This window comes from Pygoscelis adeliae, unplaced genomic scaffold, assembly GCF_000699105.1.
Source record: "Pygoscelis adeliae isolate BGI_AS28 unplaced genomic scaffold, ASM69910v1 Scaffold383, whole genome shotgun sequence".
Lineage (NCBI taxonomy): Eukaryota > Metazoa > Chordata > Aves > Sphenisciformes > Spheniscidae > Pygoscelis > Pygoscelis adeliae.
In genome coordinates, this window is record NW_008824592.1 from 1,895,973 (window position 1) to 1,917,190 (window position 21,218).

Genomic DNA, 21,218 nt, shown 5'->3' on the forward strand with positions numbered 1-21,218 from the left:
AAGGACTTGGGGGTACTGGTGGATGGAAAGCTGGACATGAGCCAGCAATGTGCGCTCACAGCCCAGAAGGCCAATCGTATCCTGGGCTGCATCCAAAGAAGCGTGGCCAGCAGGTCGAGGGAGGTGATTCTGCCCCTCTACTCTGCTCTGGTGAGATCCCATCTAGAGTACTGCGTCCAGCTCTAGAGCCCTCAGCACAAGAAAGACACGGACCTGTTGGAGCAGGTCCAGAGGAGGGTCACGAAAATGATCAGGTTGATGGAACACCTCTCCTATGAGGAAAGGCTGAGAGAGTTGGGGTTGTTCAATCTGGAGAAGAGACGGCTCAGGGGAGACCTTATTGCGGCCTTTCAATACTTAGAGGGGGCTTATAAGAAAGACAGGGACAAACTTTTAGCAGGGCCTGTTGCAACAGGACAAGGGGTAATGGTTTTAAACTAAAGGGGGGTAGACTTAGGCTAGATATAAGGAAGAAATTTTTTACGCTGAGGGTGGTGAAACACTGGCACAGGTTGCCCAGAGAGGTGGTGGATGCCCCATCCCTGGAAACCTTCAAGGTCAGGTTGGAGGGGGCTCTAAGCAACCTGATCTAGTTGAAGATGTCCCTGCTCATTGCAGGGGGGTTGGACTAGATGACCTTTAAAGGTCCTTTCCAACCCAAACTATTCTATGATTCTGTGATTCTAAGAAATAGTGACTGACAATACCGGTGACAAACAAAATTCAAGTAGATAACCACGAGGTGACATATATGTAAAAAAATAAATTTCACATGTACAAGTTGAGTTCTGAGCTAACGACTGCAGTTCAGCATTGATATCTTGGGTTATGACAGCCAGTTTTAAAAAAATGCCAGCTTAATCCGAGCAGTAGGAAGTAAAACAGATTTTAGGAGTCACAAAGATAAAAAAGAGAATAAAAGAGATAATATTGTTATTTCGTCATACAAATCCATGGTTTGTTCATATCTTAAGAACTGTGCAAAATTTTGTTGGTCCCACAGAAAAAAGTTACTGCAAAACTAGGAAAGACTTACCAAAGGGCAACAAGGATGATCGAAGTTATGGGTGTGCTTATGTATAAGAAAAGATTAGGCAAACTAAAACTCTTCAATCTAGAAAAGAAATGGCTGATACTGGACACAACAAACAACAGTACAGTCATGTGTCATGAAAAGGAAGAATAGCGACTGATTGCTCCATACCTCTTCCAATGTAAGACTTAAATGGTATGAAGTTAACAGAGGGCAGCTGAAAAAAGAAAAAAAGGAGGGGTCCTTCATTTAATGGGTAATCGACCTACACTTTACCAGAGGATATTTTGGATGTGAAAGGTGTATTTGCTTTCAAGAGGAGACAAGGTGAGGTTGTGGAAGAGAAATCGGACGAATGTTACTATATGCTCAGGAACCACATAAAACTCAAAAAGGTTCTGGTTGGAGGCTAGAAATGTGGGAAAGCATCAAATATGCTACCTCTTTTTTATATTTTTCCCTAGGTAGCCACTTTATTCTACTGCTGGAGACAAAATACTGTGCTACATGGACCGCTGCACGTTCTAAACTAGTTACATTAAGTGTAAGTTTCCATATTAGAAAGAAATTACATTTTTTGATAGCTGTTGTACTGGATATGATAAAATAGTATCTTACCCCTTCTTTTTGTTCATGCAGGTTTAAATATTTTAAATTGTCTTCTGCTATTTCGTCTACAGTCTGGGGCCTAACCACTAATGTTTCCATGGCATCAGTGAGAAATGAAGAAACATCATATAAGTGAGCTAGATAAAGAAAGGTGGAAAACAAAGTTATGGAGAAAATATTTGTAGTAATAAATATGCAAGTCAGACAAATGTACTGTGATACCACATTGTCATAAGATATGATAATGTACACAAAGTATTTGGTTAAAAAACTGCAGACCCCAATCTTATATGCTGCTTCAGCAAAAATTGCATGTTTGTGTTTACATATAGTTTTTTACATGTAATCCAGTGTTCAGTGTATCATTTAGACCGTCAGTATCAGAGTCCCTTCTGAGAATTAAACATAAATACCTAAGGCATTTATTTATACACTTTCAAAAACTGTATAGGTCTTTTTTGGGTAAATGGAGAAAAACCGATGTTAAAATTGTTTTGGGGTTTTTTGGGTGTTTTTTTATTTGGTTTTCTTTTTTAAAGAAACTAACTAACTAAAGCCACCTTGCTTTAAATATTTAACAGATTCACAAACCAAAGCCTGATTAAGCTATAATGTTGTTTTTTCCAACCAAGGTAGATATTTTTGGCACTGGGAAAGGAGCTGTACAATTCCAGGAAATAATACATCTTCCAGGAAACGATTCATCTTTCAGGTTATAGAAATAATTCACTTTCTGCACAACCCCCATTCTGTGTTTCCTGTGCTGATGGTTATATTTAAAGCACAAAGCAATGGTATTTCTTACCATCTACACCTTATTCCGTTTTTTTCTACCTGTTTCAGATATAGATAGACCACCCAAAAACAGAGAAATATTTTGCACTCTTTAACACTCTGCATTTTGACAATCTAAGTGACAAGTAACTCTATGGAATAAGCCTAGGTTATTTAAGACTCCTGATGAAGTATTTCAATTTGTGAAAGAAAAATCTAATAATTTTTTTAGTTACAACGTTTCATGATGCCTCCTTCAATTACCCTCTAACGTCTAAGAAATTTTCCTCCCTCAAACGTCAAAGAAATATTCCTCCAGACAAAAGAAACAAGGAAAATAATGTTCATATGTATTCTTTTACATCTGGAACAGATGTGGCCAAAACAAGTGAATGTGAAAGATGCACATGGACATCAAGGGGTCTTAGATTAGGCCTGTAGTGAAAAATCAGTAACAGATTACTTTCTCTGCACTGTGATTTCTGCAGCTCACTGCCCGAGAGTAAAATATTTCTTAAATAAAAAGAGTATTTATATTAACACAAAAGTCTGCAAGTACAATAGAAACAAAAAAAAAACATTATTCATTAAAGTTATTTACCTTGAATAGATTTTCTCAAAGAAATGACAAGAACATCATACAACTTCTGGATGAAATCATCAATTACAGTTTTCACAGGGTTGCAATTAACAGTTAAGCAATCTATCCTGATGATGCTTCAAGACAAAAGATTAAAAAATAGCAAATATTCAGTAGTATGCTTATGTGTCAATGTCTCTAAGATCTATGCATGTCTATAGTTTACCCTGATTTTGTAGCCTAATTAGAAAAAATTTCCCTTATAATTCTACAAATAAAAGTCATAACTTATTGGGAAAATTACTCATATTATTGAAATATTTATAAACACTAGGCATATATATGCAGTTTTATGGGGACTAAGGTTTAATGCTCTGCTCCTCCAAATAGAAAATTACTTGATTTTATATAACCAATGTCACTAAATTTGAAAGGACTATTTCTATACTCAAAAAAAAAATATTTTATTTATTTGTACAGTCATGACTTTAAATCTCTAATTTCCATGAGAAACCCAGACTTCAATAGTCCTAAGGACATAAGAAAAGCCACAGTGAGTCATATCAAGGCCCCATATCTAATATTTCACAGTGACTATAAGTAGATGCCTAAAGAACACTAAGAAAAGGGCTACCTTATTTGATACTCTCCTGAGTATCCTCCCTCAACACCAATTATTTTCAAATCATGGCACTTCACAGCCACATGTGGTTTCTGGCTATAAGACACGTCAGCCAATTTCTCTTCTATTCACCACAGTCTGTCCTTGAACTCATGAAACTATTTACTGCTCAGAATATCACTCAGACAACAGGTTCTACCAGTCCATTCTCCTGCATGAAATGTCACCTCTTTTACTTGTTCTGAACATGATTCCCACCAGTTTCATTTGAGAACTCTAACCATGCAATACACTAAATTCCGTATGAATATATGTAAGAATAAAAGCCTACACTAGCATATCTTAAGCTATAAGTTATAAGAGGTAATCAAGTGTTTAAATACAGGAATTATTTAATGTATAAACATTTACTAAGTCTGTTCCAAACTGCCACATATACTCCACATGTACAGAACCTGGCTACAAGGAAACATTCAAGGTCAGGTTGGAGGGGACTCTGAGCAACCTGATCTAGTTGAAGATGTCCCTGCCCTCAGCAGGAGGGCTGGACTAGATGACCTTTAAAGGTTCCTTCCAACCCAAACTATTCTATGATTCTATGAATTGTTAAAATATCACCGTGTTTTGTAATATTTCAGAATCCGCCCTGAATTTTGAGGGGGTTTCCCATCATATCAAAGGAAGACATTAAAAGTTTTCAGAGAAGGCTGCACAGACAAAAGGGAATTAAGTGTCTAAAAATAAAAGTGAAAAACAAAAATCTAAACATTTAAAAAGTACATCAATATTTTAAAACCACTTGAAATTCTATCTGTATCTCCACATAAAAAGAATATTTCTATTTTACTATTATCTTTAAAGTATCTGATAGAATATGTTATTCAAACAAAAGAATAGAGTTACACTATACCTTGGAAGACGTTCTGCTTCTTTCCCTCTCACTTTTAATGCTTTGAAGTTTTTTTCCCAGTCCTGTTTGCTAGAAAGATGTGTCTTCACCAGAGTTTCCATATCTACTTGGCCAATTACGATCCATTCCTTTTCAACATTATTTTTGATTTCATGGAAAAGAAATATTTTCCAGACTAAAAAACTCTGTTTCTCAATAATATTAAAATACTTTAATAACGTTTTCAAGCTACATTCTCTTTACCCGTTGCGCTCCTTCAATTACCTACAGATTCTCTTAGTGCAAAAATCAGGAGGTACAAAATGGTTTGACATATTCACACATTTAAGGATAATCAAAACAGATTTTGAACAGGAGTAAAAAGACAGCTATAATACTGAGCTTTCAATGGGAACATATGCTTCAAGCTAGGTATGTGCTTAAGTGGTTGGCTTAAATATGGATGGACTTTCTAAGCTTTTGCTTATATGCCTTTCAGAAAAGGACAATAATGCACAAATGTCATTGCTCAGTTACTTCTAGAATGTCTGAAGCTTAAAATGACACAACTCTAAAAAAAAAAAAGTATGAGTCAGTCAAATATTGAAAATACCTTGAACTGATTAGAAATTTCTGTCAGCCTTCTGAACAAATCCTCTGCTTTGCTGAAAGCGGTCAGAAATCCATTTGCATTTCTTTCGGTCATAACAGTGAATATAGACTCTTCTTCTACTTCACTTACTCCCCTAAACTGATTTGGAATGGAGATGAATCTCTTCATTTCTCTGTAATATCTAGCTCGTACTTCTTCAAAAGGAGGTCTGAATTGCAACCGGCCTTGCCTAAAAAGTGAAACAAATCATACAAAAACTAATACTTGAATGTAATCCGAGCCAGAATACTTTCTTAATAGGAAAAAAAAATCTTACTTGAATGTTAGATCAATATTTATTTCTGGTAAATTCTCATTGAGTGCTTCTAAGCCCATTTGATACTGATGATCCAGAGCTTTGTAAAGTTGATGATTCCAGTGCTGTCTCCAAGCTTTCATATCACATGATTTGAAACCCTAAAATTTAACAATGTTTATTTTTATTTTAATTTATTCCTCAAACCATAATTATAATATGAAACTGAGCACAGTACAATGCCTGAAGACCAGGATTTTAGTAAAATTCAAAGAAGTATCACACCACTGGAACAGGCTCCCCAGGGAAGTGGTCGTGGCACCAAGCCTGTCAGAGTTCAAGGAGCGTCCGGATGATGCTCTTAGTCATATGGTTTAGTTTTAGGTAGTCCTGCAAGGAGCAGGGAGTTGGACTTGATGATCCTTATGGGTCCCTTCCAACTCAAGGTATTCTATGATTCTATGATCAGTTTGAATATTAAGAAGATCTAGAGCTATTACATTTATTTCAAATGAATATAGGAATGAAAAAAATACCCAAATAAAACCAGTAGGGCAGTCCAGCATAACAACTTCACTGAGGTTCATGCCCCATTGGTTTACTATGAGATTCTTCAAGGTTACCCTAAAATGCATAGGACTCTGCTAGAAATAAGATACAGAGCTGGCTGAATGAGAGATCTAAACCTGTATCACACCTTTAATTTTCCTATGATATGTAAGCTACCTTTTAAACAGCATTTCAGAAAATTCTTGTGTGTTTCCACAGATCAACGTTAACTAATAAGTAGATATAAGATTTTATCTTAAAGAATTCAGATTTTCATTAGAATCTGCTACATTGCACTGTAAGAATGTGTAAAGCCATATCATACACTCAAGTCTGTAAATGATCACTGGTAAGCCATCCAAGGATTTTCAAAAGGGCAATGCAAGTTCAAAAAGAAATTAGAAACTTCTTCCAGCTTAACAGGTTCTCTTCTTATTTAATTGGATAGAGATTTTCAGCCAGGGCTTTGGAGGCAGTCCAAGGTTGCTGCAGGAAGCTACACAGTTAAGATCTGCCTTACAATTCAAGGCTGCCCAGAGGAACTCCTCCAACAGAAAGATTCCAGAGATTAAGAAAATTTGAAATGGTCTCAATTAAGCCATAAGACAATTATAAATAGGGGTTTTAAAGAAATACGTAAAAACTTGATGACAACAGCAGTAAGACTATACCATCTTGTAATTTTGGATGGTGAAAACAGGATACACTTGGTTAAGTTTTATCACTTCTAGTCAAGGATAAAAAAAAAAGTGACTGGTAAATTTAGTTAATTTACCATATAAAATATTCTGTAATACCAAAACAATTTTCAAACACATCTTAAACCAAATATAGACTATTAATTTTAAGAAAATACTGACTTCAAAATAAAAATTTGCAAACTAAATTTCACAAGAAATTACAAACCAAAAGCTGAGTCAATGCACTTATTTATTATTCATATTATCTTGAGAAGATGGAAAAAATTATAAGAAAAATACAGTTAAAACACTGCATTCATTTGACTGGCAAATACCAACTAAAATAATCTGGGTTTGTATTAAAAAGGCTGAGAACACCACATCCATCTGAGAATATAGCCCCGTTATTGCTGAAGGCTATAGGAAAAATTAAACTGACTTGAATGATACCTCAAAATAGCTTAGGTGATAGTAATATCATCCAGTTACTTCGATAAGATGACATTCTTTATCAAAATCTTAATCATCTTACTCAATGGTCTTAAGGGTCTTTTCCAAGTTAAATGATTCTATGATTCTATTCTAAAAGTTGACAGCTGATAAGTGAACAAATAAAAAATGTGGCTTTTTCATTATTTCATGCAGAAATGCATTTTAATTCTAAATTTTATACATTTGTCCTATGCTGCCTGGGGATCACTCATATCTGTACCAATTTCTTTATTTTACCTTGCGTTAATGGCTCAGACACAACTGATCTACATGACCTAAGGTTTTCCCATTTTTTCATCTAACCCCTGTCATCTGACCAAGTGTTCTTCTTCTCCCATTACTAGTATGACATAAAAAAAGATTATCCTCACCCTCCTCATCTGAGATTTTACCTCACATCTGGCATCAACTACGTAGTACACAGTCAGTTTTCCTGAGCTAGCTAGTAACTCCTTAATCAAAATTAATTCAATCATACTATGCTTGAGTCTTAAATCTTGATTACTGTTGAAAAGTCAAATGTTCACAGTTTGCAATATGATAATGAAACCCTGCCTGTGACTCAAGGCTGGCAAAACCAGTTCTGAGCTCCTGGAGTCCATCTTTCCAACGCTGCTGCTGCCGAAGTAGATCAATATTCATGAGAGAGATAACCTGTTAAAAGAATTGTAAAGGATAATAAACACATTCATCACCACATAAATGAAAGAAAGGGTAAAGTAATCTGTGAGAGACATGATTTCAATTTCACCTGGAAAATATACCTTTTCAATGAAGTTTGTGTGCCACTTCCTTAGTTTTCTGTTTTCAGTGGAAAGCCGTTCAGCAGCAGCTTTGAGTTTTTGGATATAAGCTTCCAATTCTCTAGGATTATCCCATGTTATTTGAGCTTTTCCTCCAGGACCAGATTTTGAATGCTTGAAAAACATACAACTTTTGTAAGGTTTAATGGCAAATATAGTCTACCAGCTAGCCTACAGGAATTGATAATATGAGAAAGATGGGTTTATTCCTAGTAAAAAATGGAGGACCTCCCTCTCACTACTGCACTAGAGACATAATAATCTGGCAAATCACAGACACGTAGGCATATCATTATAGCTACATCAATGCACTGGGGAAGGATTAATGCCAGACTTAACAGACCTTGAAATAGTTAAGACTCCTGCCCCACACACATAAGCAGACATCTTAATCTGAGAGGACACCTTAAACTCCTCCCTTCCTCTTTGTTCTGCAGAGACCAAACCCCAAAATGTCATGCTAATAATTGCTATCCAACTTCACCTGTTTATCATGAAATAAATTTTTTAAATTACACTGTAAAATTCCACTGACTCATAAGCAGCTTTGGGGAGTTCCTTTTCTCTGGGCTTTTTATCAAGATTCTGGGAGTTTTATGCATTTGCTAAGTTTACAGTAGAAAATCAGAAGAAAAAAGCATCTGAAGTTCCGCAATTGGACATATTCCTAAAAGACGTAGGGCAGAAATCACGTCAAATAGGAGAATATGTTGTGCCTTTGAACACTTCTGCACCATCACTGTCTTAGGGTCTGCACACTAAAGGAATCTGTGGCATAATCTGCAGCCAGCCCAAGGAAAATTTAAGAGACAGTTTGGGAACTTTTTCCAGGGCACTTTTGAACCTACAGTTTGGTCTAGACTCTCCACCATTTTGTGTGAACTAGTCCCAACCCCAACAACCCTTCTACTTTCAGCCCCATTCTTATACTCTGTCTTGCACAATGGTTCTCAGGAGTGAGTCTCCAATCATTTCTGTAATGCTTGCCCTGGAGGCATTATTCTCTTGTCCAATACAGAGTTTCTGGGCATGTTATAATTCTCCAGCCATTCTCACATTATAAGAGTGTTGGAAGAGGGTGGAGTGCTTCAAACTGATCAAAACTAGCAAACTGAAATTCATGATATACAACATGTTTCTCCAGACATAAAATAGAGATATGGTGTTAAAAAACTGTAGATAGTAGTGTAATTTTTAAGTTCGTATTGTCCCTTCAAAGCAGAAAAATGAAAATAAATAAGTAAATTCCTCCAAATTGCTCCAAATTCCTTAAAAGAATCTAAAACTTCTTTAAGTATAGTGAACTCCTTAGCAATTATAAAAAAAACCCTCTTCTCAGAGCAACTATATTATGTCTGAACACCAACCCACTGTAACAAACTGCATGCATAAGTCAATAATCAGGTAGATCCACAGATTCTTTGTTCTTAGTCTAAACCAGAAACTATCCATTTTCAACCTGCACCAAACATGAATTAGAAATATTCAAGAGAATTACAAAATCCACAGATTTAATAATAGTCAAAACAGTGAAACCATTCCTTAATACTAATTTATCTCCAGAATAAAGTATATGCCATTTTTACTAAAATAGACCAAAATAATATCATTTAGAACTGTTAAAACAGGAGTTCCATTCCCAACTATTAAGGAATTGACCACATTGAGGTTCATGTGTAAATTCAAACACTAAAAATAATTCCCGAGAGAGCATATTACATTAATATCTGAACTAAAAAGGAGTAAGCAGTTGTTTAAATGACAATATAAAAAAAGCCCACTGATTTCAATAAATGCTAATTAAACAGATGGTGTTGCTTGTAGGGGAAGGCTGTAGTTAAAAAGTCCAGCAATAAACACAGAAAAAGCAGCACAGAATATCCACAGATACCATTGAAATTAAAAATACAAAGAAAGAGGAATTCTTTCACCTTAATTATCTGTTCAAATGCTAGAGCAGACTGTAACATCATTGGCTTCTGACTCTCAATCATTTGTTGATCAATAGAATTATAAAAATGTGCCACCTGTAAAAATGGAGAGATTAAATTTACAAGAACAGATAAGAATATTTATAAGCCAATAAATGTAATGCAGGATATTTCTGAAAGTATTGCCCAATCAATACTATTAAGAAATGAGAATTAACTATACTAGTAAAATGTTTACAAAAATAAAGTACTATGTAATGCTAATGTGATCCTATCTTCTTCTAGTGATGAATTCTTATAGCAAAAACGACTGCTACTTACACATATCTGAGGTGATTATACTTCACTTTAAGGTTCAGCCTCTGATTTATTATAAGAGGAACAGTTCCACTATTGTATGCAAATGTAGGCATCTAGTGCCATTTCAGAGGCCTTCAAGTATCCATGACATCCGCCAGGATATGACACAAGACCTAAAAAAGACCTATTTACTTCCAGATTGGCAGCTGGAGTAAGAGGGATACCCTACAACTTGGTTTAGTTGTCCACACATAGACATCTAGTGCCTTTCGAGATGACTAAGGTTTCCACTTGGGCACCTGTCAATGATACAGATGCATGACTACCTTGTAGGTCTTGTGTCATCTCTGCCTTAGCTGTGCAGGCATCTCAGACACCAATGACACTTCATGTGAAACTGAATTGAGCTTATGTATCTACATAAGAATTTTTACCAATATAAACATATGTATTCTTGCATCTTACAGTAACAGAAGAAAACTTGACATGGTATTTCAACTGAAATATAAGCCCAATAAAAACTTATGTAGCATTGAGTCCAATCAAAAAATAACCCCCCCAAAAAACAAACACACATTTCCATTAAAATACTTATTCATATATTTTCAGTTGAAAACTAGCAATGGTGAGGACAAGCTGGTCCATTTTGACATTTTCCGTCAGTTATAATAATCAGAAACTGAGACTAAAACCAGGAGATCAAAGAATTACTTGTCTTATTTTTGTACACTCATACAGTAACTTCACATGGCTTTAATACTATAATTCATTTGGTTTCAAAAGAAGACACATTCCAAAATTGTAAAGCATTTCTTTATTTTTGGTGTCTTTTAAGGACTCAGTTAATTTGTTCAAGAAACAAGCCACTTTCATGCAGACAAACAGAGCAAAAAGCTTAACCACACAGTCAGAAAAGATAATGGTCTAGAAATGTTCTACTACTAAAGCTGGGAAGTCAGAACAGGAAGTTATTATGACATTTAATCTTATACCTGTTTGAGGATGACCGCCTGCTTACAGAACTTCTGTGCAGTATTTGCAACATGCTGTATTTTAGCCGGTATAGCAAAACCAAGTGCTGATAGCTGACGAACTTCTCTTAGGAGAGTCACCAAACGATCTGAATAAAGTATGTTTAATGTTCCAAAAACATGATCCAACTCCATTACAGGACTATTAGCTTGGATGCTAAACCAAAATCAAATTAAACATATTATTGAATATAATTTGATATTGATCCTTTCTTAGGTGCATTTTATAATATAATAAACAAGTCTAAATAGCTTGATGTCATTCTATTACATTTTTCTAGGTTTATTAACATTTTAATTTACTCAGAAGTTATTCTAGTAACCTTTCTCTTAATTCAAAGCCAGTGAAGACAAGAAAAAATGAACAATGCCTATTGGTTTTGCTCACAAAGTTTTTCTGGCCTGTTAAAATAGTTAACATGTAACTCACAGCTAGACAGTATTTCTCAAAACCACCGGACCCATCATACTCTCTCAAGCAGGCACTTTACAGGCACCAGCCTTCAGCACTGCAAAGGCAAAGAAATTCTCTGAGGGAACCAGACTAAGAACCAGGACTTGGATCAGTGAAATGTTTTGGTATACACAATCAGATGCTAATACGAACATCAGCATATCTTTAGATTTTAGTCCAATTTTTTTTTTCTACTGTAGTATTGCTTCTACCATCATCCTTTTAGGCTTCTTCCATAAAAACTTCAGCTTTACTCATTTTTTTCACTTTTTTTCTCATGTTTTTCTAGTTCCCATATCCATTGCATTCCCCTTTGCAGTGAGCTACCTCTTTTTTTTTCCTTTTAATTAATCTCTTCGCAACTTTTAAAATCTCACAATAACAAAATTCTATGGTACTAATAAATTAGATGGCTATTATATATTGGAGTGCTGAATCTGCTTATTTGTTATATTTGAGTGTTTGTCATAAAATAAAAGTTTACATATAAGTATCAACTCCTGTACCCTCTGAAACTGTGTACAAACTCTTTTTTCAAAGAAAGTTTGCAACACTCAGAGATGCAGTCAGAGGCTATGTGGCTAATAAATTAAAAAAAAAATTGTTAAAATATATTTTAATATCCCATAAAGTAATTTCATTATTTTGGGGAACACAATTCATGAGGTTTAAGTTTATTTTCTTACCCTTCTTTCACCTGCTCTATTTAGACTGCAGACTTTCTTGTGAATAGCAATTCATTTGTTACTCTACATGTGTCATCTGTATATCACAGCTATACTCCAACCTCATCTGGTTTCTAGACATTATCACTATATGGATTACAATGGATAACAAGTAGTAACACTAAGCAAACCAAACATTCCTTTCATTCCAGGTGCTACTAGAAACTGCAAGATTAGTTATTAACTGTATACTTCACCCTAACAACTAAGCCTGGCAGAAAGATGAAATGATAATGAACTCTCTGTTTCTCCACTCATTCTCAGTTCTGTAAAATTTATTTCCTTTGTCATGTTCTACTGAATTACACCACACTACAGACTTCAACATAAACATTATTTAAACAAAAATGTATTTACCAAAGTCCTGATTTGGGATTTGATAATTCGGACTGGATATTCCTAGACCAATCATCAAATTGTTCTTGTTCATATACTTTTAACTGTTCCAGAAAAGAATCTGCACTTTGATGAAAAGTTTGAAATCCAGACAAGTCAGACAGAAGAACCTCTGCCAGCTTGATAGCATCATCCACCTTAAACACAATCACAAAGAAAGGAAGGTTAACTTCCCAGTATTCAATTAGAAAATAAAAATCACCACAATAAAAATCAGTATTATAAAACATCCAAGTAGGATTCAAAAACAGATTAGGAAAAAAAAAAGTGAATCCTGAATTGTGTCCCAGATGTTCAAATTCCCATTACAGTAAATTGGGTCCAAATAAGTTGTCCATCACAAATGTCTACCACTATTAAGATACCCCAGAGTATCCCACCTGGTCTTTATTTAATTCTCCATAAAGGTACAGATCTCCAATGCGTCTTTTGTTGTATCTATAAGGTCCATGCCAATACTCAAAGGTATTTCAAATGGGATTTCACATCTACATGTGGACAAATTAATCAAAACCCTAGTCAATACAACCAGTGGAGATTTGAGAGCAATTAAAAAACTTAGCACAGCCTGAAGTAGACACACAACTGACACGCAACAGCTGAACTGCTCTCTAGGTCTTTAGCAGACCAAGCAGAAGAAATAATTGTGAAACCTGAGCTGCTGCTTTTCTCTCTGCAGGACACATAACAAAGTAACACTTTTAAGACCTCCACGCTTTGTCACATTCAGCTGAAACGGGCCCTTGAGACTCCTGCAAATCAGAGGTGAATGCCAAAAAACTGGGCTAATAGTTATTCTGGAATAAGTAACTTCTATTCTCATTCAAATCTATAGTTACTGCAAATGGTACTTATGTTTACAGAAAACACGTTGCTTTTAACTAGTCAATACTTTCCAAAAAAAGTTCCGGAGTTTCCAACTAAAGTGTAACAAACTAACAAAAATAACATAAGTTAAAATAGAGTCAAATATGTTTTAAACTCATTCTGTTGTAAGAGAACACAGAATCGTTAAACATTTACTTTTACTACAGTCTCTGTAATAAATTTCCTGGCAGGCACTGACTGAAAAAAGTACTACTCAGAAATCCCTTTGATTTCAAGGGGATGCTACACAGGTTAGCAATAACAACTGAGAATCAGGATATCAGAATCTGGCTATCTGTAAATCTTAAATACAATTTTAAAATGCAGACTGGAGGGTAAAATTTCACAAAAACGCCTCCTCTCAGAATTTTGGTCTTTTTTTTTGCCAAAAAAAATTAGAGTCATAAAAGCAGGCAGTTCAGTGTATTACGAAAAGACTGTCTTCTGGGTCAGTTAATAAAATTCAACTTAGCAAGCAGCACCACTGATAAGGAATCTTGATTATACAACTCCTGGGAAGTCCACAAATCTCAAATACCACGTTTTACGTTCTATGATAATATTGTGTCTAAACAGTAACGGAATCTGTTACCTTCAGCTCCAGCTGCCGTACCCATACAATATTATTGACAACTTCAGAAAGGTTTTTGCCTGACAGTGGTCCAGAAACATCACCAGGAACACCATGGCATCGAGTTTCAAAGTCTGTCTGATAGTCTAACACAAGAAAAAGATTCATGTTAGACCAGAAACCTAATAGAACAAGCTTAAAATTATTATTGTTGTTATAAAAATGTACTAGGGATACTGACAAAATTCTAAAAGTAAATAAAGAATTCTAGTATTTGCAAAAAGAACTAATGCAATTAAATACTTTTAAACACATTTTTACCTTTGACATAATCTTGAAGTCTTGCTAGCAATGTTTCCCTTTCAAAAAGCAATTCTTTGCCTATATTTGGATGCTTTATCAGTTCCTTATATTTCTGAAATGTTTGAAGAAGCTGGAATATGAAGTTTAAAAAAGTTATCTCTTTCTCCTGAAAAAAAATTAAATATATTCTGACACTACTCATTAGTTCTTTTCATAAGTACTGTCTTTGGCTCAAAGTACTTATTCCTGTGCTGTAAACTGACTCCTTAAGAATTCAATAACTTTATCTTTAGGGAAGTTTGCAGACTACAAAAATACCCATACCTGCTGAGGACTGTCCTGAATTTCTGAAATAAATTTCTTCAGTTTGCTTGCTATTTTTTGTTCCGCTGGTGCAATAATTCTTTCATACTGAGAGACTGCTGCTTTCCATAATGGCTAGAGATAATGACTTCATAGGTTAGTTTAGGACTATCCATATACATCACAAAAAGTCACAGAAAAAATGTGAATAAATTAAAAATAAGCATTATACCTCTGTGTAAGGATTATAGTGTACAGGATTTAGGCCAGCAAAGGGTTCAAACACTTGGGCAAGATGTAAAGCATTTTGTTCTCCAGCTGGCAAAAAAAATGTAAGTTTTTCATGCAGTGTTCTAACAGTTAGCACCTATAAGGGAAAAAAATATTTGATATATCCAACATATTTTTACATAAAACTTGTATTTAGAAGCAAAAAGCCAAGCAGCACATCCCATCCCTCTCCTTTTTGCAAGAAACTTTTGACAGGCTCAGGCAAACACGGATTATGGAATGGTATCTGACTCTGAAAAGGCTATAAAACTGTTTTAATGCCCTTTTTTAACTTAAAACAATATTGTTTAATTCTGTCTAATGAAATAAATGTGTATAATTCAAATCTACCTCATCAAGACGTTTGCCAAGTTTGGCTAATGATTCAGGGAAATATTTCTCATTTTTCCATGGATGTAGAGTATAACGTTGCCACAGTTGTCCAGTTAGGTACTCACAAGCTGACACCCACTGCTCACAAATCAAGATGCCAGCCTTTACATTTTCTTTAACACTGTGAAAAGCATCCTCCCACAAATTCAAAGCTGCTAATTTTCTCTGAACATATCTACCTAGCGAGCCACCTAGAACACAAAAAAAGTATACAAAAGCAATATGTTACATTTGTTTAAAATAATTCCTTTAAACGCTACACCACATTCCAATCACATATTTACAAAACCAGTGTAACATCTTGACTTCAAACCACACAAATGCATCAATAACTGATCATTTTGTTTCAGATTCAATAAATCTCTTAAACATCTCCAACTTAAACAGAGGCTGGTTCAACATCAGAAGCTGATGGATTTGGATTCTGGAATCCACACACAGGCACCTGTCTTTATCAGCAGTAATGGCAGTAGCTGGCTGCGCCCAGCAATCCTTTCCCTCATGCACACGCACATCTGGCAGCAGCAGACAAACTCACTGTCTTATGCCTGCCCCAGAACGTAGGACTGCTGTTGAGAGAATGAGAAGCAACCTCTCTGCACATCCTGCTCTCACCTCCACACAGACTGAATCAACCTTCAAATGGGGGGTTATGTAAATAAATTTTCTCCTCTGAGAGGAAGACAAGGAGTCAAACAGAAACAAGACAAATCCAGTCCACAGGCTGAAAGGTATCCCACTCCATCTTGTTACTATCTATCATCTTCCTAAGCATGTATGAAGGCATCTACCAGAACTGGCTGAACTATTGCATACTATAAGGCAAATAATATTCATGGATCATAATTACAAGAAGAAAGCACCTTAATGCTTTAGGTTGCCACTGGTGCCTTTAGGAGGAAGAAGGTCTCTGCTCAAGGATTCATTTTACTTTTTCTCAACTGTTCATTTAATAAAGACTGCATAAAGGTTTACCTATTACGTCCAAGAGATTATGCATGCGTGGCTGTGGATAAGGATCATGTTCTGTTTGTCTCCACACACCATCAACAGTATCCTTGGTAGTCTCCACCAAATCCACAACTTCAAATAATGAGAGACTATCCAAGTTGTAATAATCCTAGAAAAAAAATATCCTTAATACGATTACTTTGCAACTAGTATTGTAGAAACATATATACTTTTCTGAAGCTAGCAATTGCTATAGTTTCCTGGTGTTTATTGCTTAACAGAATATGGCATAATCCCCTCAAAAAACAAGCATTTGTGTAAGTTTATTCACGTGAAGAGTGCATTGATATCTGAAGCGCTATTCAAGGAAGTGCTTTACAGATGCCAAAAATTTTGCACGATGGCATTCATTATTATCATCTGCATTTTCAGTTTTCCTTTTTATAATTTCATGAGTCAATTTCTAGTTCACAAACGGTAGCATACTGTTGTATTTCTACAGCAGCTCTTAGTATTCAATGGTCAAATCTGCTCCCAATTACATGTTGGCATTCCCCTGCACCATTGTCATTAGAAACTACATGAATGTAAAGTAAAATTTTGCCTAAGAAAAAATAACTAAATAGTTATATACTCATATATTTGAAAAGAGTGTACATATACTGACATGTATTTCATAAGAAGAGTGTTTTTTACTAAGTCTACAAATATATTACTGATCACACAAAAGAAAACATACTTTTGCAATGTCCTCAAATAGGTCTTTAAAATGAGAAGCTCTCTCTTTACTACACCATTTACTTCCATGATGAGCACATTCTATCCAGAACTGAAATTCATCTGTTGGTGTAAGTATAGCTGCAAATAATAATGGAAAATGTTTTAACATGAAATACATGAATGGTCACAAAATATTTTCAATCAGAACATACTTTCTAAAGCGAATTTTTACTATATGGTTATGTAATTATCCTTCAACTTCTGACTCTGACTAGATGTAGTATCAAGTTCATACCAAGAGACCAGAGCTGATCATCACTAATTCCAATTTACTCACCGCAACCTGTTATATTTCACATTCTGCAGTCACTGGGATAATGGACACTGAAAACTCAACCTGTAAATAAATTATTTACTCCTAATTTAAAATTAACTATAAAAGACATAACTGCAAAACAAACCTCGCACATCATCTTCACTGAATTTTGTTCCTGTGTAATTAGGATCTGATCTTCTGAGAACAGTACTCAAGCCAGCTTCAAGCTCACTTAAAAGTTTCTGGAGTTTGGGATCAAATGTTTTACTCCATCTCTCATCCTGCAATGAAAATTTCAAAAATTGTAACTCGTGATAGAACAATTACTATTTTCCTCCCATTAATCTTAAAAAAAAAAATTATTATTCAGATTAATAGCAGTAACCTACCGCACGATGGGACAATGTAATAATTTATTTTTCTTAAAGTCATGGAAAAGCACCTCATTCTTTTCACTTAACAATTCAGCATAATGCTGTAAAAAAATTTTTATCACAAAATCAAATGTCTGTTGTTGCGTTTATAAAGGCACTGTGAAAATGTGTTCAAAATTCTTTGTTAATGAATTCTCTTAAGTTTAAATTTGGAATCTACTTCTATAGTAGAATCTGGAAATTGCTAGAATCAAATATTAGAAGTTATTGTGTTTTTCTAAAACTATTTTATTAATGTTATGACACACAAGAAATTAAAAATATTTAAATGGTGCAACTCTGCTTGTTCAGATTATAAAATATAGCTATGGTCATAATTTTTGACAAAAAATCCACAAAGGAAATATATTCTTTAACGGAACTGAAGGAAAAGCCTCAGAACATTTTAAAAAAGCAAAACTATGAAAAACGCAGTTGTACAAAGTAATCTAGAGCCTAGCACACCTATCTGACACATACTATAGAATCATAGTTTGCATGATACAGACCTATGCATTTCATATAAAATATAAGAATATCTAAAACAAGAAAAGGACACAAGACTGGAATTACTGGTGGAAAGGAGGTAAGGAGCTGTTGTCTCCATTAACCACCACTGCCCAGTGTATTCCACATTTCTAGTCAAGCATATGTATGACCAGAATCCTCCTCTCATCCTTACTGATAGGAGGTGAAGTACCTTCTTTAACTTAGAAATTAGAGCTATCATCCATTATTTAAGCTCTTAAAATATTTTATTTTTAAAACATAAAATATTGACCTCAGAAGAGTTACCATCCTATGGAATTTCAATGTTTCAGTATAAATCTACAGAACATTTAAATTAGTATATTGCTAACCTTCAGTAATACTGGTGCAAAAACTTGTCGTACAGCTTGATAAAGGGTGTTAATTGGTGAATCTAGCATAGATGACACAAGAATATTACTATGAAGATTATCTTCTGTAATTACATCAGGTCGCAGCTTAAAGAACACCAACACATTATTCTTTGAATCAGTAGCTTCAATCTGTAATAATCAAGAAGACAGGATTTGTTTAGAAAACTGTCATTGACTGCATATTATACTAAATTACGTACACCATTTACACAAATTTTCTTGATTACATCAAGAAAAAAAATATAAAATACCATATTACTCCCTATGGGCTCTGATAACATTCTGGTAGTATCTGATTTGCACAGAAAATGAAAACTTTTATTACACTTATTCCTGAGTTCATAGGAACCTGAACTCCAATATAAAATGTGTAATGCCTGTTTCATTATAAAATATCTGTAAATACAATAATTATTTATGCTATTTTGATTTTGAAAACTCCACTTACCACTTTCTGGGGACAAACCAGAAACTCCATCTTGTACCTAGAGAAAACTAAGCATGAAGTCTACCTTTTTTATTGCATTTTTACACTACATAACTTTGGAAATATTTTTCTAAATATTCAGTATTGTTCTCCTGAGTCTGTAAATACATAACTCTACTGCAATTCATACATTTCTCAAGGACAGAAAAAGGCATGTTCCTTCATCAGTAAAATCATAAGTTGTAACATGACTCTCATTCCCTTCACAGTCCAACTTATGGGTAAAGTTTCAAAAATTGCCATAAAATCAATTATTGAAACTATTTCTGGCCAAGGAGAATTCATAAAACAGGAGAACATTATTAAACATTCAATAAAACAATAGCAAAAAGATACGCTAGCTGAAATCCCAAACTCTGTGCAATTGTAAACATCTGTGAACTTTTTTCTGTTAAAAGAAACAGAAGGCTGGTAAGAACAGCTTTCAATTTTACTGGACAGTATCAGCTTTACTTTCATATCAAGTCTTTAGCCCAAGACCTACAGACATCGTTTCACTGAGACAACAGGTATACATTATAGCCCCGATACGCATCTGATCTTCCACAGCTGCTGACAGTAGCTTTGTATACTAGACAGCGGCTCAGCAGCACACCCCAGAAAACTGGTACACGTAAATGTTCATTCCTGCATGAATACAGCATGCACTAGACTTCACAGGCTACACAGACGATTGCACCAGGAGGCATGTAAGTTACTGGTCCACACAGCAGTTCATATGTTAACGACCCATTACACTAGTCTTCAGTGCAGAAAAAATCTGTCACTGACATAACAGACACTACATCCCTGCTCTCACAGCAGAATGATGGGTTGCACGTCAAGACCCACGCTTTGCCTGTACACTCCATGTGGCAGGCACCACACCGTGTCCTGATTACATGGTGATATTCCCTGCACATCGCACCCCATGGTATCACTTGGATGAGTCACTCGCTGAACACAAACACTCAGCGCAGGACATTTCACACAATGAACCTCAGATTTGCTCACAGCTGGACACATCAATCTGCAAAATGCGTGATTTGGACAAACCCAAGTCCCACCTTGGACTGGTCAAATATCAGCCAATGTGCCGCATATTGGGCCACGTTTCCTGCCTGGACATTGGCAATGCAATCCTTCCAGTCACCTGCATGCACCCTTGCCCAGGAACAACCTGTACATCAGACTCCACCTGGCATTTGCAGCAAGATAACATGCCATTCTCCAGGCTGCATTACATTCACACAGCGACAATATACAGCACACTAAAACTACGTATCAGCGTGGGCACAGTCCACTAACAAATACATCACACAGCTGACCTGTCTTCACAAGTAATTCATGCAGCAGACACCGAGACCAGCATAGATGTTCGCAGTAGGAAGATGTCTCCCGAATCAGATACCAGTCTTTTATGACCACTAAACCTGGGCTGGACCCCAGGCTCTGCATCCCCACACGCACACTGGGATGCAGTGGACATGTTGGATCCATAGGTGCCTGCACACACTCGGCTGGACACTACGGTACCTTGTTGGACGCGGCGAGCTGGCTGCCCGAGTGCTGCACGACGAGGAGGAACTCATTGCCGTCGTCGAGGAAGTTGGTCAGCTCCGGACGGGAATGGAGCCCCGCGGCCAGGGCAGCGGGACCCACAGCTGGGTCCAGTCCGAAGTAGTTAGCAGCCGTGGCTGAAATAAAGCGCTTCCTCTTGTCTCCCTCCCCGGCCATGCTGGCAGGACGCACCCTCGTCAGGCAGGGTCAAGGCGGGGGTGGATCCAGAACCCCACGGGAGTACACGGAGGGCTGACGGGAGAAGACCCAAAGGGCGGGCGGCGGGAAGGACGGCGGCTCTCGCCGGGGCACAGGGCGAGGCCCGAGGCCTCCCGGCGTCCCTGCGTTGCCAGGACCCGTCACTATGGTGACTGAATATGGCGGCCCTGGCGCGGTCGCGAGCTCGG

The 21,218-nt window shown here is 36.1% G+C and overlaps 1 protein-coding gene across 1 annotated transcript in view; it reads right to left on the bottom strand.

Moving 5' to 3' along the window:
- DYNC2H1 (dynein, cytoplasmic 2, heavy chain 1) overlaps positions 1-21,004 on the bottom strand; it is a 191,267-nt gene extending 170,263 nt beyond the window's left edge. The window contains 20 exon segments of the mRNA XM_009322273.1: positions 1,652-1,779; positions 3,018-3,133; positions 4,529-4,656; positions 5,121-5,349; positions 5,437-5,576; positions 7,692-7,790; positions 7,901-8,053; positions 9,871-9,966; positions 11,163-11,358; positions 12,738-12,913; positions 14,236-14,360; positions 14,536-14,647; positions 14,842-14,955; positions 15,053-15,187; positions 15,442-15,674; positions 16,459-16,603; positions 17,174-17,292; positions 17,616-17,751; positions 18,744-18,914; positions 20,788-21,004. Coding sequence (XP_009320548.1) covers positions 1,652-1,779; positions 3,018-3,133; positions 4,529-4,656; positions 5,121-5,349; positions 5,437-5,576; positions 7,692-7,790; positions 7,901-8,053; positions 9,871-9,966; positions 11,163-11,358; positions 12,738-12,913; positions 14,236-14,360; positions 14,536-14,647; positions 14,842-14,955; positions 15,053-15,187; positions 15,442-15,674; positions 16,459-16,603; positions 17,174-17,292; positions 17,616-17,751; positions 18,744-18,914; positions 20,788-20,988 — 2,952 coding nt within the window. The 5' untranslated portion in view covers positions 20,989-21,004.
- Between the last annotated feature and the right edge of the window lie 214 nt (positions 21,005-21,218).